The sequence below is a fragment of the Nerophis lumbriciformis genome, linkage group LG16, assembly GCF_033978685.3.
Source record: "Nerophis lumbriciformis linkage group LG16, RoL_Nlum_v2.1, whole genome shotgun sequence".
NCBI lineage: Eukaryota > Metazoa > Chordata > Actinopteri > Syngnathiformes > Syngnathidae > Nerophis > Nerophis lumbriciformis.
In genome coordinates this window covers 45,438,168-45,455,304 of record NC_084563.2, presented here as the reverse complement: position 1 = coordinate 45,455,304, position 17,137 = coordinate 45,438,168, and the positions used below count along the sequence as shown (strand labels likewise).

At 35.6% G+C, this 17,137-nt stretch overlaps 2 protein-coding genes across 4 annotated transcripts in view; one reads left to right on the top strand and one right to left on the bottom strand.

The window, feature by feature from the left end:
- wdr17 (WD repeat domain 17) overlaps positions 1-17,137 on the bottom strand; it is a 135,028-nt gene that overhangs the window by 41,396 nt on the left and 76,495 nt on the right. For both annotated transcript variants that reach the window (XM_061977231.2, XM_072914941.1), the window contains exons 18-20: positions 6,577-6,702; positions 6,230-6,385; positions 3,759-3,823 (exon numbers count right to left, since the gene is read on the bottom strand). In XM_061977231.2, the coding sequence (XP_061833215.1) occupies positions 3,759-3,823; positions 6,230-6,385; positions 6,577-6,702 (347 nt within the window). The remainder of the gene's footprint in view (positions 1-3,758; positions 3,824-6,229; positions 6,386-6,576; positions 6,703-17,137) is intronic.
- hpgd (15-hydroxyprostaglandin dehydrogenase) overlaps positions 1-17,137 on the top strand; it is a 164,680-nt gene that overhangs the window by 130,133 nt on the left and 17,410 nt on the right. Inside the window, exon 8 of one of the 2 annotated variants that reach the window (XM_072914942.1) lies at positions 6,592-6,651. The exons of the other annotated variant lie outside the window; for it this stretch is intronic. Coding sequence (XP_072771043.1) covers positions 6,592-6,636 — 45 coding nt within the window. The 3' untranslated portion in view covers positions 6,637-6,651. Of the gene's footprint in view, positions 1-6,591; positions 6,652-17,137 lie in introns of those variants that run through there. 2 annotated transcript variants of the gene reach the window in all.

Here is a 17,137-nt window from a genome sequence, read left to right as displayed (position 1 = left end):
GTCGTAAAACAGTTCAAAGAAAAGGTCGCCTGGAGGGGAGTCTGGTCCTGCTTCCTCTCCGCCTTGTAGTTCTCGGGTCAAGATTTATATATTTTTTTATTATAGTTTGTTTGCAGCCAGATCATTATAAGCTATAAGACAAGAAGCAAGGAATCAAACAGAGACAGAATTACATTTGGCTCAGTGAGGAGAAACGCGTACACCTGTACCATTGCACAGTGTCACCACGCTCTGACGGAAGATTGTACGCCTCCTCTTTTATTTCGACTTTCCCTGATTACCGTATTTTTCGGAGTATAAGTCGCACCGGAGTATAAGTCGCACCTGCCAAAAATGCATAATAAAGAAGGAAAAAAACATATATAAATCGCACAGGAGCCTGGCCAAACTATGGAAAAAACTGCGACTTATAGTCCGAAAAATACGGTACATGGCAACAGCTGTTTCTAAGGAACGGGGGTCGTAAACAGCCATGCCTTTGATTAAAAACAGTTCAAATAAAAGGTCGTAAAACAGTTCAAAGAAAAGGTCGCCTGGAGGGGAGTCTGGTCCTGCTTCCTCTCCACCTTGTAGTTCTCGGGTCAAGATTTATATATTTTTTTATTATAGTTTGTTTGCAGCCAGATCATTATAAGCTATAAGACAAGAAGCAAGGAATCAAACAGAGACAGAATTACATTTGGCTCAGTGAGGAGAAACGCGTACAGCTGTACCATTGCACAGTGTCACCACGCTCTGACGGAAAATTGTACGCCTCCTCTTTTATTTGGACTTTCCCTGATTACCGTATTTTTCGGAGTATAAGTCGCACCTGCCGAAAATGCATAATACAGAAGGAAAAAAACATATATAAATCGCACTGGAGCCCGGCCAAACTATGAAAAAAAACTGCGACTTATAGTCCGAAAAATACGGTACATGGCAACAGCTGTTTCTAAGGAACGGGGGTCGTAAACAGCCTTTGATTAAAAACAGTTCAAATAAAAGGTCGTAAAACAGTTCAAAGAAAAGGTCGCCTGGAGGGGAGTCTGGTCCTGCTTCCTCTCCGCCTTGTAGTTCCCGGGTCAAGATTTATATACTTTTTTTATTATAGTTTGTTTGCAGCCAGATAATTATAAGCTTCTCATTTGGTTTTATATATTTGTAAATCTGACTATGACAGATTTAGTTCCTCAACAGACATGACCCTCGTTGTACAGCACTGCATTTTTTTCACGTGACAATTGTTTTTGCATCCACTTTACAGTACGACCAATTATTTCATCAGATCCTTCACGAACCAGTGAGTCAGTGAAACGTACTAATAAACACTATTATTATGTATGTATACTGTATGATTATATATACACTATATTGCCAAAAGTATTTGGCCACCTGCCTTGACTCACATATGAACTTGAAGTGCCATCCCATTCCTAACCCATAGGGTTTAATATGATGTCGGCCTACATTTTGGCAGCTATTACACTTTCAACTCTTCTGGGAAGGCTGTCCACAAGGTTGTGGAGTGTGTTTATAGGAATTTTCCACCATTCTTCCAAAAGCGCATTGGTGAGGTCACCCACTGATGTTGGTCGAGAAGGTCTCCGTTCTAATTCATCCCAAAGGTCTGGTGTGGATGAACTTGACTGGCCTGCACAGAGTCCTGACCTGAACCCCATAGAACACCTTTGGGATGAATTAGAACGGAGACTCAGAGCCAGGCCTTGTCCACCAACATCAGTGTGTGACCTCACCAATGTGCTTTTGGAAGAATGGTGGAAATAGTGAAAAGAGGTCGCCGACTTTCTCAGTTGCTACAGAGCTCCAAACTTCACGTTACCTTCCAATTAGCCCACGTACGGTACGCAGAGAGCTTTGGCCGAGCAGCTGCATCTAAGCCATACATCACCAAGTCCAATGCAAAGCGTGGGATGCAGTGGTGTAAAGCACGTCGCCACTGGACTCTAGAGCAGTGGAGACGCGTTTTCTGGAGTGATGAATCACACTTTTCCATCTGGCAATCTGATGGACGAGTCTGGGTTTGGAGGTTGCCAGAACGCTACATTTCAGACTGCATTGTGCCGAGTGTGAAATTTGGTGGAGGAGGAATTATGGTGTGGGGTTGTTTTCCAGGAGATGGGCTTGGCCCCTTAGTTCCAGTAAAAGGAACTTTGAATGCTCCAGGATACCAAAACATTTTGGACAATTCCATGCTCCCAACCTTGTGGGAACAGTTTGGAGCGGGCCCCTTCCTCTTCCAACATGACTGTGCACCAGTGCACAAAGCAAGGTCCATAAAGACATGGATGACAGAGTCTGGTGTGGGTGAACTTGACTGGGCTGCACAGAGTCCTGACCTGAACCTGATAGAACACCTTTGCGATAAATTAAAACAGAGACTGAGAGCCAGGCCTTTGGAAGAACGGTGGAAAATTCCTATAAACACACTCCGCAACCTTGTGGACAGCCTTCCCAGAAGAGTTGAAGCTGTAATAGCTGCAAACATCATATTGAACCCTATGGGTTAGAAATGGGATGGCACTTCCAAGGTCATATGTGAGTCAAGGCAGGTGGCCAAATACTTTTGGCAATATAGTGTACCTGCTTGTCACCTCGACTTATGATTTCAAAGTCAAGCTGTTAAAATAATCAAATGCATAGACAATTGTGTAATCACGATGTGCTTATACATTTATATTTATATATATTCATCGTTATTAGCAGCCACAATGACAACAAATGTGACACTCCTGCTTTACTCTTATTCTTCAATGTGACATCAGACCATACTTGCCAACCCTCCCGGATTTTCCGGGAGACTCCCGAAATTCAGCGCCTCTCCCGAAAACCTCCCGGGACAAATTTTCTCCCGAAAATCTCCCGAAATTCAGGCGGAGCTGGAAGCCACGCCCCCTCCAGCTCCATGCGGACCTGAGTGACGTCAGGCGCGCAACATCACGTAAATCGTTGGCCAACCAAAAAGTAACCCCAGTACGCTATAGCCAACATTCACCAGGAGATGGCAACAGACAAACATAGATCACTCTTTTACATTCCTCCCCTTTTAGAAATGTATAGAAGTTAATCAAAATAAATAAACAACCCAACCAAAAAATGCAGCAGCTCGATTAAAAAACTGTACTTTTTTTTTTAGTACTGAACTCTTAACCCTCATTTGTAAAAAAAAATAACATGCTTATTATACAAACAGTATTTGTACACCTTTAACACAGATTTTTATACTGTCTTCAGAGATTCCGTTTTTTTGGTGGTACTCGAAACCTTTCTGGGTACCTGCGAAAGGGTGTTCAGCATGCTTAGAAAAATAGTGACAGAGAATAGAACAAGGATGGACAATTCAACCCTTAACTCAACAATGAGTAGATGAGTGTTATGTGTGTGTATATGTGTAAATAAATGAATACTGAAATTCAAGTATTTCTTTTTTATATATATATATATATATATATATATATATATATATATAAAATAAAATAAAAATAAAAATATATATATATATATAGCTAGAATTCACTGAAAGTTAAGTATTTCTTATATATATATATATATATATATATATATATATATATATATATATGAAATACTTGACTTGGTGAATTCTAGCTGTAAATATACTCCTCCCCTCTTAGCCCCGCCCCCAACCACGCCCCCTCCCCACCCCGACCACGCCCCCCACCCCCCACCTCCCGAAATCGGAGGTCTCAAGGTTGGCAAGTATGCATTAGAGCGTAAATAAAAGTTTAAATAAAACGTACCTTTGCATCAGTTTTTTCCAGTACTTCATGGATACTCCTGGTGCTACAGCTAATGCCTTCTCCCACTGCCCAAGAGACAAATATTGCACTTTAATAGTCATTAACTAAGCCATTACATTCTTCATGATACATACAACAACTAACAATGCATTTCCATCATGGCTATGTCCTGTTGGCTCACAGGCACGTGTTTAAAGTATTTGCTCTACTCATCAAGCACAAACAGAATTTAATACAATGGTGCCTCAACTTACACAAGTTGGCACGTTGTGTAATTCGTAAATAAAACCAGAATAAAATGATTTGGAAATCATTTTCAACTTATATTCAATTGAATAGACTGCAAAGACAAGATATTTAATGTTCCAACTGAGAAATTTCATTTTTTGTTGTTGCAAATAATCATTAACTTAGAATTTAATGGCAGCAACACATTGCAAAAACTTGTTCACCACTGTGTTACATGGCCTTTCCTTTTAACAACACTCAGTAAACGTTTGGGAACTGAGGAGACACATTTTTGAAGCGGAATTCTTTCCCATTCTTGCTTGATGTACAGCTTAAGTTGTTCAACAGTCCGGGGGTCTCCGTTGTGCTATTTTAGGCTTCATAATGCGCCACACATTTTCAATGGGAGACAGGCCAGTCTAGTACACGCACTCTTTTACTACCACGCTATTGTAACACCTGACTTGGCATTGTTTTGCTGAAATAAGCAGGGGCGTCCATGGTAACGTTGCTTGGATGGCAACATATGTTGCTCCAAAACCTTTCAGCATTAATGGTGCCTTCACAGATGTGTAAGTTACCCATGTCTTGGGCACTAATACACCCCCATACCATCACACATGCTGGCTTTTCAACTTTGCGCCTATAACAATCCGGATGGTTCTTTTCCTCTTTGTTCCGGACGACACGAAGTCCACAGTTTCCAAGAACAATTTGAAATGTGGACTCGTCAGACCACATAACACTTTTCCACATTGCATCAGTCCATCTTAGATGAGCTTGGCGGCATTTCTGGGTGTTGTTGATAAATGGCTTTGGCTTTGCATGGTAGAGTTTTAACTCGCACTTACAGATGTAGCGACCAACTGTAGTTACTGACAGTGGTTTTCTGTAAGTGTTACTGAGCCTATGTGGTGATATCCTTTACACACTGATGTTGCTATTGTAACACGTGACTTGGCATTGTTTTGCTGAAATAAGCAGGGGCGTCCATGATAACGTTGCTTGGATGGCAACATATGTTGCTCCAAAACCTTTCAGAATTAATGGTGCCTTCACAGATGTGTAAGTTACCCATGCCTTGGGTACTAATACACCCCCATACCATCACAGATGCTGGCTTTTCAACTTTGCGCCTAAACAATCCGGATGGTTCTTTTCCTCTTTGTTCCGGACGACACGACGTCCACAGTTTCCAAAAACAATTGAAATGTGGACTCATCAGACCACGGAACTATTTTCCACTTTGCATCAGTCCATCTTAGATGAGCTCGGGCCCAGCGAAGCCGGCGGCGTTTCTGGGTGTTGTTGATAAATGGCTTTCGCTTTGCGTAGTAGAGTTTTAACTTGCACTTACAGATGTAGCGGCGAACTGTAGTTACAGACAGTGGTTTTCTGAAGTGTTCCTGAGCCCATGTGGTGATATCCTTTACACACCGACGTCGCTTTTTGATACAGTACCACCTCAGGGATCAAAGGTCCGTAATATCATCGCTTCAGGCAGTGATTTCTGCAGATTCTCTGAACCTTTTGATGATATTACGAACCATAGATGGTGAAATCCCTAAATTCCTTGCAATAGCTGGTTGAGAAATGTTCTTAAACAATTTGCTCACGCATTTGTTGACAAAGTGGTGACCCTCGCCCCATCCTTGTTTGTGAATGACTGAGCATTTCATTTATACCCAATCATGGCACCCACCTTTTCCCAATTAGCCTGTTCACCTGTGAAATGTTCCATATAAGTGTTTGATGAGCATTCCTCAACTTTCTCAGTCTTTTTTGCCACTGGTGCCAGCTTTTTTGAAACATGTTGCAGGCACCAAATTCCAAATGAGCTAATATTTGCAAAAAATAACAACGTTTTCCAGTTTGGAGTCTATTCAATTGAATATAAGTTGAAAAGGATTTTCAAATCATTGTATTTTGTTTTTATTTACCATTTACACAACGTGACAACTTCAATGGTTTTGGGTTTTTGTACTTGCAAGTATTTTTCAAACCATATTTCTCATCTAAAAGTGTTCTTGTTAAGAGGCATTTCACATGTTAAAATTGTGATATGTTATTTTGGAGGAGCAAGCACGGATTAAATTGATTTTTAATTCAATTTAATGGACGTGGTTGATTTGAGATACAAGTGTTTCCAGTTACAAGCTCAGTCATAAAACCGAGATAGCTCAGTTGAGGTACCATTGTGTTCTATAGCGCATGATTAGAGAAATAAATAACAACACACACACCTGTCCAAGCTCCACCATCAATTCACAGTATCGTTGAATCTGTCCGAGCCTCAGGTGGATATCTGCTGCTTCTTTGAGGCGCTCTTCTTTACTGGGAGCGCCGATCCCACCGCCAAATTTCGACATCTTGACGATTGTCAGTTCCTGGGCCTCGGACTGGAAGAGAACATGAAAAGGTTCAACATACTCTAATTTGGGAATGTGGAAATGTTACTTAGGAGGGATGGAAACTGCCTTACACAATACTTTTGTTCGTGCAAGGCATTTATCACATTTTCTTATAGTGACAACACAGACCTTTATTTTGACAGGGTGGTGGCAGAAATGATGTGTGAATTGACTCTTACTGTTTTAAACTTCAGCAGGTGCTTCATGTGCATCACACCCCTGCTGTAGCTGCCTGGTAGCAGAGAGTCATCCTGCCCATTAATGACCGACACCAAGTCCCACAGGTTGCTGCTGCCCCCTGGTGGCTATTGGAACAAACACATGCATTCAGGCATATTCCAGGCGAGAAGAAAAAAAGATGAGGTTATGTGTTGCAAAATGAAGTGAAAATACATTTACATATAGAGGTCAATTGTTGTCTTTAATACAAAAAAATATATTTTTACATGACATTTTTGCATTTCAATTTTGTGAACTGAATTTACATCAAATTATACTGACAATTCAATTGAATTTGTGAGCAAAATGTGTGTTCAAATATTCAGATCATAAAAAAAATTGTGTCTAAAAATGTGCTGTTTTAAAAATCAGTGTATGAAAAAAAATCAGTGAATAAAAATTCAGTCTATAAAAATTTGTTGTAAAATAATTCAGTATTAAAAAAATTGGAATTTTTTTTTTTTAATACCCTGCTTCAAAAATAGTGTCTAAAAACGTGCTGTTTTAAAAATTCAGTGTATAAAAATTCAGTGAATAAAAATTCAGTCTATAAAAATTTGTTGTAAAATAATTCAGAACTAAAAAATTTGGATTTTTTTTTTGTTTGAATTCCCTGCTTCAAAAATAGTGTCTAAAAATGTGCTGTTTTAAAAATTCCGTTTATAAAAATTCACTGAGTAAAAATTCAGTCTATAAAAATTTGTTGTAAAATAACTCCGTACTAAAAAATTTGGATTTTTTGTTTCTGTTTTAATTCCCTGTTTCAAAAAATAGTGTCTAAAAATGTCCTGTTTTAAAAATTCGGTGTATAAAAATTCAGTCTATAAAAATTTGTTGTAAAATAATTCAGTACTAAAAATTTTAAATTATTTTAATTCCCTGCTTCAAAAATAGTGTCTAAAAATGTGCTGTTTTAATTTTTTTTTTTTTTTTTTTTTTTTTTTTTTTTGTGTCCTGTCCAGCTTCTCAGGCAAATCATATAGTTGATGTAGATGCCCATGTCGGCTGTTCAGATTTACTTTACAAAAGAGAAGTGTAGGATACTTCTCTTGTTGCCTTATTTGTATTTGACTTTATTAAATGTATTTATATTATCATTTAGTGCAGCCGGGCCGGAGCAGGAGGGGATAGAAAGAGAAAAAAAAAGAAGACAGAGGGGGAAATTGTGGGGACAAGAGGGGGATTAGACAGAGAGACAAAAACAACAACAGCAAACAACAACAACAACAACAACAATAGAGCAACATCAGCAAATATGACATGTACAAATATGATGGTAAAAGTAATAGCAAATAAGCAGTTAGCGAAAAATAAAAAATAATACAGAAATGACAATGAGCATTATTACACTACAAATGGATCAATACAAATACCAATAGAAATAGCGCTATTGATAATGAACAATACCAATAATTTACCTTTATTATCAACAATACCAATAATTTACCTTTATTATCAACAATACAGTTGTTTAAATGCAACAATACATATACGTAATGATAACTTGAGATACGAAAGAATGCAGAAAAATGGAGGGGGAGAAAGAGAAGCAACCTACATTAACCTTGTAGATTGTTATAGTCACAATAGGTTAAGCTTTGTCAGTGTGCCATGTGTTACACCCAGTTTACCCTAGGGCAACAACGTTAATATATGTTTGATGAAACGTGATTATGTGCATGAGTGTAAGTATGCATATGTACTTGTATATGTACAGAATGTGTATATGTGTTTGTACAATGAATGTATATGTACAGAATGTGTATATGTGTTTGTACAGTGAATGTATATGTACAGTATGTGTATGTGTATGTTTGTATATTGAATGTGCGTGTGGATGTACGAACATTAGGTAGGTAAATATGTACTGTATTTGTGTATGTATGTGGGAGCGTAGGTACCTATGTACGTATGTGAGCATATGTGAATTTGCATGTACAATACATTCGACTCCCAGAGTGCGTGGGAGCCAGAGCACGGCCCCATCACCCCCGAGACCCCAACCCACAAACAGGAGGCGTGGTGCCCAGGGAACCAGGGACCACCGCCCCCACGCAGCCAAGCCGGCCAGCGACAAGAACCCCAGAGCCCGACCCACCGTACCGCCCACAAGGTCCAGCAGCAGGCCGCAGACAGACGCACCCGGCAGAGGACAGGGCACGAGAAAAGCAGGGGACAGCCAGACCCCAAGCCAGCGAGAGACCACACCCCACACGGGCAGAAAGGCGAGACGCCCCGCCCGAGGGACCCAGGGACTCCCCGCAACCGGACGGGAAGACCGCCCCCGCCCCACCGGCAACCGGGCCCCCACGAGCCCACCCCCCACCCCCGGAGAGCGCGGCGAGGCCAGCACCCGGCCACCCCACCCAAATCGGCCGCCGCAGGACCACCCAGGCACAGGGCCACGGGAACCACCCACCCCACCCGCAGGGACCCCAATGATGGAGATGGAACAACCAGCAACCGCCCCGCCGAGCCCCCCCTCTGAGGGAGGGGAAAAATTAAAAAATAATATTAATAAAATATATTCAAAAAAATAAATAAATAAATAAATAAATTAAAAAAAAGAATTAAAAGAAGATCACAGACATGCTGACAAACAAGGTCACTACCCCAGCAACTGGCCGACTCGCAGCACCTCGGAATACCTTGCAGCACCAAGCTACCACAATAGACGCAGGGACTAGGCCCAACAGGCCCCAACCAAGACGGGCACCCGGAAGGGATGGACAGCGGGACCCAGGAGCTCCAGACACGCAGTTCAGATGCAGTATCCTGAGGCGTCGACCCCCGTCTGACAGGCAGGCCCAGAGCGTACCCCCAGAAATATACATACATACATACATATATACATACACATACACACATACATGTATACATACCCACACATACACATATATACATATACATACACATATGTACACATACACATATATATACATACATACATACATACACACACATATACATACATATACACAGTTCGTCAGCCCCGACAGCCATCACGCGCGCGCGCTTCCACCAGTCACAACATCAGCCACACCCTTGCACCAGACACAGCAGCCACAGGCGCCCACACCACAAACAAATGTGCTGTTTTAAAAATTCAGTGTATAAAAATTCAGTGAATAAAAATTCAGTCTATAAAAATTTGTTGTAAAATAATTCAGTACTAAAACATTTGGATTTTTTTTTTTTTTTTTTTAATTCCCTGCTTCGAAAATAGTGTCTAAAAATGTGCTGTTTTAAAAATTCGGAGTATAAAAATTCAGTCTATACAAATTTGTTGTACAATAATCCAGTACTAAAAAATTTGGAATTTTTGTTTTGTTTTAATTCCGTTTCAAAAATAGTGTCTAAAAATATCCTGTTTTAAAAATTCGGTGTATACAAATTCAGTCTATACAAATTTGTTGTAAAATAATTCAGTACTAAAAAATTTGGAATTTGTTTTTGTTTTAATTCCCTGCTTCAAAAATTGTGTCTAAAAATGTGCTGTATTAAAAATTCAGTGTAAAAAAATTCTGTGAATAAAAATTCACTCTATAAAAATTTGTTGTAAAACGATTCAGTACTAAAAAATTTAAAATTTTTGTTTTTGTTTTAATTCCCTGCTTCAAAAATAGTGTCTAAAAATGTGCTGTTTTAAAAATTCAGTGTATAAAAATTCAGTGAATAAAAATTCAGTCTATAAAAATTTGTTGTAAAATAATTCAGAACTAAAAAATTTGGATTTTTTTTTTGTTTGAATTCCCTGCTTCAAAAATAGTGTCTAAAAATGTGCTGTTTTAAAAATTCCGTTTATAAAAATTCACTGAGTAAAAATTCAGTCTATAAAAATTTGTTGTAAAATAATTCCGTACTAAAAAATTTGGATTTTTTGTTTCTGTTTTAATTCCCTGTTTCAAAAAAAAAGTCTAAAAATGTCCTGTTTTAAAAATTCGGTGTATAAAAATTCAGTCTGTAAAAATTTGTTGTAAAATAATTCAGTACTAAAAATTTGGAATTTTTGTTTTATTTGAATTCCCTGCTTCAAAAATAGTGTCTAAAAATGTGCTGTTTTAAAAATTCAGTTTATAAAAATTCAGTCTATAAAAATTTGTTGTAAAATAATTCCGTACTAAAAAATTTGGAATTTTTGTTTTTGTTTTAATTCCCTGTTTCAAAAATAGTGTCTAAAAATGTGCTGTTTTAAAAATTCAGTGAATAAAAATTCAGTCTATAAAAATTTGTTGTAAAATAATTCCGTACTAAAAAATTTGGATTTTTTGTTTTTGTTTTAATTCCCTGTTTCAAAAATAGTGCCTAAAAATGTCCTGTTTTAAAAATTCAGTGTATAAAAATTCAGTCTATAAAAATTTGTTGAAAAATAATTCAGTACTAAAAATTTGGAATTTTTGTTTTGTTTTAATTCCCTGCTTCAAAAATAATGTCTAAAAATGTGCTGTTTTAAAAATTCAATGTATAAAAATTCAGTGAATAAAAATTCAGTCTATAAAAATTTGTTGTAAAATAATTCAGTACTAAAAATTTGGAATTTTTGTTTTATTTTAATTCCCTGCTTCAAAAAGTGTCTAAAAATGTGCTGTTTTAAAAATTCAGTGTATAAAAATTCAGTGAATTTATTTGTTGTAAAATAATTCAGTACTAAAAAATTTGGAATTTTTGTTTTTGTTTTAATTCCCTGTTTCAAAAATAGTGTCTAAAAATGTCCTGTTTTAAAAATTCAGTGTATAAAAATTCAGTCCATAAAAATTTGTTGTAAAATAATTCAGTACTAAAAATTTTGATTTAATTTTTTTTGTTTTAAATCCCTGCTTCAAAAATAGTGTTTAAAAATGTGCTGTTTTAAAAATTCAGTGAAAAAAAATTCAGTCTATAAAAATTTGTTGTAGAATAATTCCGTACTAAAAAATTTGGATTTTTTGTTTTTGTTTTAATTCCCTGTTTCAAAAATAGTGCCTAAAAATGTCCTGTTTTAAAAATTCAGTGTATAAAAATTCAGTCTATAAAAATTTGTTGAAAAATAATTCAGTACTAAAAATTTGGAATTTTTGTTTTGTTTTAATTCCCTGCTTCAAAAATATTGTCTAAAAATGTGCTGTTTTAAAAATTCAATGTATAAAAATTCTGGGGCTGAGGTTGCTGAGGTAGTTAAAAAGCTCCTCGGTGGCAAGGCCCCGGGGGTGGATGAGATCCGCCCGGAGTTCCTTAAGGCTCTGGATGCTGTAGGGCTGTCTTGGTTGACAAGACTCTGCAGCATCGCGTGGACATCGGGGGCAGTACCTCTGGATTGGCAGACCGGGGTGGTGGTTCCTCTCTTTAAAAAGGGGAACCGGAGGGTGTGTTCTAACTATCGTGGGATCACACTCCTCAGCCTTCCCGGTAAGGTCTATTCAGGTGTACTGGAGAGGAGGCTACGCCGGATAGTCCAACCTCGGATTCAGGAGGAACAGTGTGGTTTTCGTCCTGGTCGTGGAACTGTGGACCAGCTCTATACTCTCGGCAGGGTCCTTGAGGGTGCATGGGAGTTTGCCCAACCAGTCTACATGTGCTTTGTGGACTTGGAGAAGGCATTCGACCGTGTCCCTCGGGAAGTCCTGTGGGGAGTGCTCAGAGAGTATGGGGTTTCGGACTGTCTGATTGTGGCGGTCCGCTCCCTGTATGATCAGTGTCAGAGCTTGGTTCGCATTGCCGGCAGTAAGTCGGACACGTTTCCAGTGAGGGTTGGACTCCGCCAAGGCTGCCCTTTGTCACCGATTCTGTTCATAACTTTTATGGACAGAATTTCTAGGCGCAGTCAAGGCGTTGAGGGGATCCGGTTTGGTGGCTGCAGGATTAGGTCTCTGCTTTTTGCAGATGATTTGGTCCTGTTGGCTTCATCTGGCCAGGATCTTCAGCTCTCACTGGATCGGTTCGCAGCTGAGTGTGAAGCGACTGGGATGAGAATCAGCACCTCCAAGTCCGAGTCCATGGTTCTCGCCCGGAAAAGGGTGGAGTGCCATCTCCGGGTTGGGGAGGAGATCTTGCCCCAAGTGGAGGAGTTCAAGTACCTCGGAGTCTTGTTCACGAGTGAGGGAAGAGTGGATCGTGAGATCGACAGGCGGATCGGTGCGGCGTCTTCAGTAATGCAGACGCTGTATCGATCCGTTGTGGTGAAGAAGGAGCTGAGCCGGAAGGCAAAGCTCTCAATTCACCGGTCGATCTACGTTCCCATCCTCACCTATGGTCATGAGCTTTGGGTTATGACCGAAAGGACAAGATCACGGGTACAAGCGGCCGAAATGAGTTTCCTCCGCCGGGTGGCGGGGCTCTCCCTTAGAGATAGGGTGAGAAGCTCTGTCATCCGGGGGGAGCTCAAAGTAAAGCCGCTGCTCCTCCACATCGAGAGGAGCCAGATGGGGTGGTTCGGGCATCTGGTCAGGATGCCACCCGAGCGCCTCCCTAAGGAGGTGTTTAGGGCATGTCCGACCGGTAGGAGGCCACGAGGAAGACCCAGGACACGTTGGGAAGACTATGTCTCCCGGCTGGCCTGGGAACGCCTCGGGATCCCCCGGGAGGAGCTGGACGAAGTGGCTGGGGAGAGGGAAGTCTGGGCTTCCCTGCTTAGGCTGCTGCTCCCGCGACCCGACCTCGGATAAGCGGAAGAAGATGGATGGATGGATGGGTGTATAAAAATTCAGTGAATAAAAATTCAGTCTATAAAAATTTGTTGTAAAATAATTCAGTACTAAAAAATTTGGAATTTTTGTTTTTGTTTTAATTCCCTGTTTCAAAAATAGTGTCTAAAAATGTCCTGTTTTAAAAATTCAGTGTATAAAAATTCAGTCCATAAAAATTTGTTGTAAAATAATTCAGTACTAAAAAATTTTGATTTAATTTTTTTTGTTTTAATTCCCTGCTTCAAAAATAGTGTCTAAAAATGTGCTGTTTTAAAAATCAGTGTATAAAAAAAATCAGTGAATAAAAATTCAGTCTATAAAAATTTGTTGTAAAATAATTCAGTACTAAAACATTTGGAATTTTTGTTTTGTTTTAATTCCCTGCTTCAAAAATAGTGTCTAAAAATGTGCTGTTTTAAAAATTCAGTGTATAAAAATTCAGTCTATAAAAATTTGTTGTAAAACAATTCAGTACTAAAAAATTTAGAATTTGTTTTTGTTTTAATTCCCTGCTTCAAAGATAGTGTCTAAAAATGTGCTGTTTTAAAAATTCAGTGTATAAAAATTCAGTGAATTAAAATTCAGTCTATAAAAATTTGTTGTAAAATAATACAGTACTAAAAAATTTGGAATTCTTTTTTTTTTTTTTAATTCCCTGCTTCAAAAATAGTGTCTAAAAATGTGCTGTTTTAAAAATTCAGTGTATAAAAATTCAGTCTATAAAAATTTGTTGTAAAATAATTCAGTACTAAAAAATTAGGAATTTGTTTTTGTTTTAATTCCCTGCTTCAAAGATAGTGTCTAAAAATGTGCTGTTTTAAAAATTCAGTGTATAAAAATTCAGTGAATTAAAATTCAGTCTATAAAAATTTTTAGTAAAATAATTCAGTACTAAAAAAAATTATTTTTTTTTTGTTTAAATTCCCTGCTTCAAAAATAGTGTCTAAAAATGTGCTGTTTTAAAAATTCAGTGTATGAAAATTCAGTGAATAACAATTCAGTCTATAAAAATTTGTTGTAAAATAATTCAGTACTAAAAAATTCAGAATTTGTTTTTGTTTTAATTCCCTGCTTCAAAAGATAGTGTCTAAAAATGTGCTGTTTTAAAAATTCAGTGTATAAAAATTCAGTGAATTAAAATTCAGTCTATAAAAATTTTTAGTAAAATAATTCAGTACTAAAAATTTTTTAATTTTTTTGGTTTTAATTCCCTGCTTCAAAAATAGTGTCTAAAAATGTGCTGTTTTAAAAATTCAGTGTATAAAAATTCAGTGAATAAAAATTCAGTATATAAAAATTTGTTGTAAAATAATTCAGTACTAAAAAATTTAGAATTTTTGTTTTTGTTTTAATTCCCTGCTCCAAAAATAGTGTCTAAAAATGTGCTGTTTTAAAAATCAGTGTATAAAAAAAATCAGTGAATAAAAATTCAGTCTATAAAAATTTGTCGTAAAATAATTCAGTACTAAAAAATTTGGAATTTTTGTTTTGTTTTAATTCCCTGCTTCAAAAATAGTGTCTAAAAATGTGCTGTTTTAAAAATTCAGTGTATAAAAATTCAGTGAATAAAAATTCAGTCTATAAAAATTTGTTGTAAAATAATTCAGTACTAAAAAATTTGGATTTTTTTGTTTTGTTTTAATTCCCTGCTTCAAAAATAGTGTCTAAAAATGTGCTGTTTTAAAAATTCAGTGTATAAAAATTCAGTGAATAAAAATTCAGTCTATAAAAATTTGTTGTAAAATAATTCAGTACTAAAACATTTTGAATTTTTCTTTTTGTTTTAATTCCCTGCTTCAAAAAGTGTCTAAAAATGTGCTGTTTTAAAAGTTCAGTTTATAAAAATTCAGTGAATAAAAATTCAGTCTATAAAAATTTGTTGTAAAATAATTCAGTACTAAAAAATTTGGATTTTTTTCATTTTTTTATTCCCTGCTCCAAAAATACTGTCTAAAAATGTCCCGTTTTAAAAATTCAGTGTATAAAAATTCAGTCTATTAAAATTTGTTGTAAAATAATTCAGTACTAAAAAATTTGGAATTTTATTTTTGTTTTAATTCCCTGCTACAAAAATAGTGTCTAAAAATGTGCTGTTTTAAAAATTCAGTGTATAAAAATTCAGTGAATTAAAATTCAGTCTATAAAAATTTTTAGTAAAATAATTCAGTACTAAAAATTTTTTAATTTTTTTTTGTTTTAATTCCCTGCTTCAAAAATAGTGTCTAAAAATGTGCTGTTTTAAAAATTCAGTGTATAAAAATTCAGTGAATAAAAATTCAGTATATAAAAATTTGTTGTAAAATAATTCAGTACTAAAAAATTTAGAATTTTTGTTTTTGTTTTAATTCCCTGCTCCAAAAATAGTGTCAAAAAATGTGCTGTTTTAAAAATCAGTGTATAAAAAAAATCAGTGAATAAAAATTCAGTCTATAAAAATTTGTCGTAAAATAATTCAGTACTAAAAAATTTGGAATTTTTGTTTTGTTTTAATTCCCTGCTTCAAAAATAGTGTCTAAAAATGTGCTGTTTTAAAAATTCAGTGTATAAAAATTCAGTCTATAAAAATTTGTTGTAAAATAATTCAGTACTAAAAAATTTGGAATTTGTTTTTGTTTTAATTCCCTGCTTCAAAGATAGTATCTAAAAATGTGCTGTATTAAAAATTCAGTGTATAAAAATTCAGTGAATTAAAATTCAGTCTATAAAAATTTGTTGTAAAATAATTCAGTACTAAAAAATTTGAAATTTTTGTTTTGTTTTAATTCCCTGCTTCAAAAATAGTGTCTAAAAATGTGCTGTTTTAAAAATTCAGTGTATAAAAATTCAGTGAATAAAAATTCAGTCTATAAAAATTTGTTGTAAAATAATTCAGTACTAAAAAATGAGGATTTTTTTGTTTTGTTTTAATTCCCTGCTTCAAAAATAGTGTCTAAAAATGTGCTGTTTTAAAAATTCAGTGTGTAAAAATTCAGTGAATAAAAATTCAGTCTATAAAAATTTGTTGTAAAATAATTCAGTACTAAAAAATTTGAAATTTTTGTTTTGTTTTAAATCTCTGCTTCAAAAATAATGTCTAAAAATGTGCTGTTTTAAAAATTCAGTGTATAAAAATTCAGTGAATAAAAATTCAGTCTATACAAATTTGTTATAAAATAATCCAGTACTAAAAAATTTGGAATTTTTGTTTTGTTTTAATTCCGTTTCAAAAATAGTGTCTAAAAATATCCTGTTTTAAAAATTTGGTGTATACAAATTCAGTCTATACAAATTTGTTGTAAAATAATTCAGTACTAAAAAATTTGGATTTTTTTTTTTTTAATTCCCTGCCTCAAAAATAGTGTCTAAAATGTGCTGTTTTAAAAATTCAGTGTATAAAAATTCAGTCTATAAAAGTTGTTGTAAAATAATTCAGTACTAAAAAATTTGGAATTTTTGTTTTGTTTTAATTCCCTGCTTCAAAAATAGTGTCTAAAAATGTGCTGTTTTAAATATTCAGTGTATAAACATTTAGTGAATAAAAATTCAGTCTATAAAAATTTGTTGTAAAATAATTCAGTATTAAAAAATTTTGATTTTTTTGTTTTGTTTTAATTCCCTGCTTCAAAAATAGTGTCTAAAAATGTGCTGTTTTAAAAATTCAGTGTATAAAAATTCAGTGAATAAAAATTCAGTCTATAAAAATTTGTTGTAAAATAATTCAGTACTAAAACATTTTGAATTTTTGTTTTTGTTTTAATTCCCTGCTTCAAAAAGTGTCTAAAAATGTGCTGTTTTAAAAGTTCAGTTTATAAAAATTCAGTGAATAAAAATTCAGTCTATAAAAATTTGTTGTAAAATAATTCAGTACTAAAAAATTTTG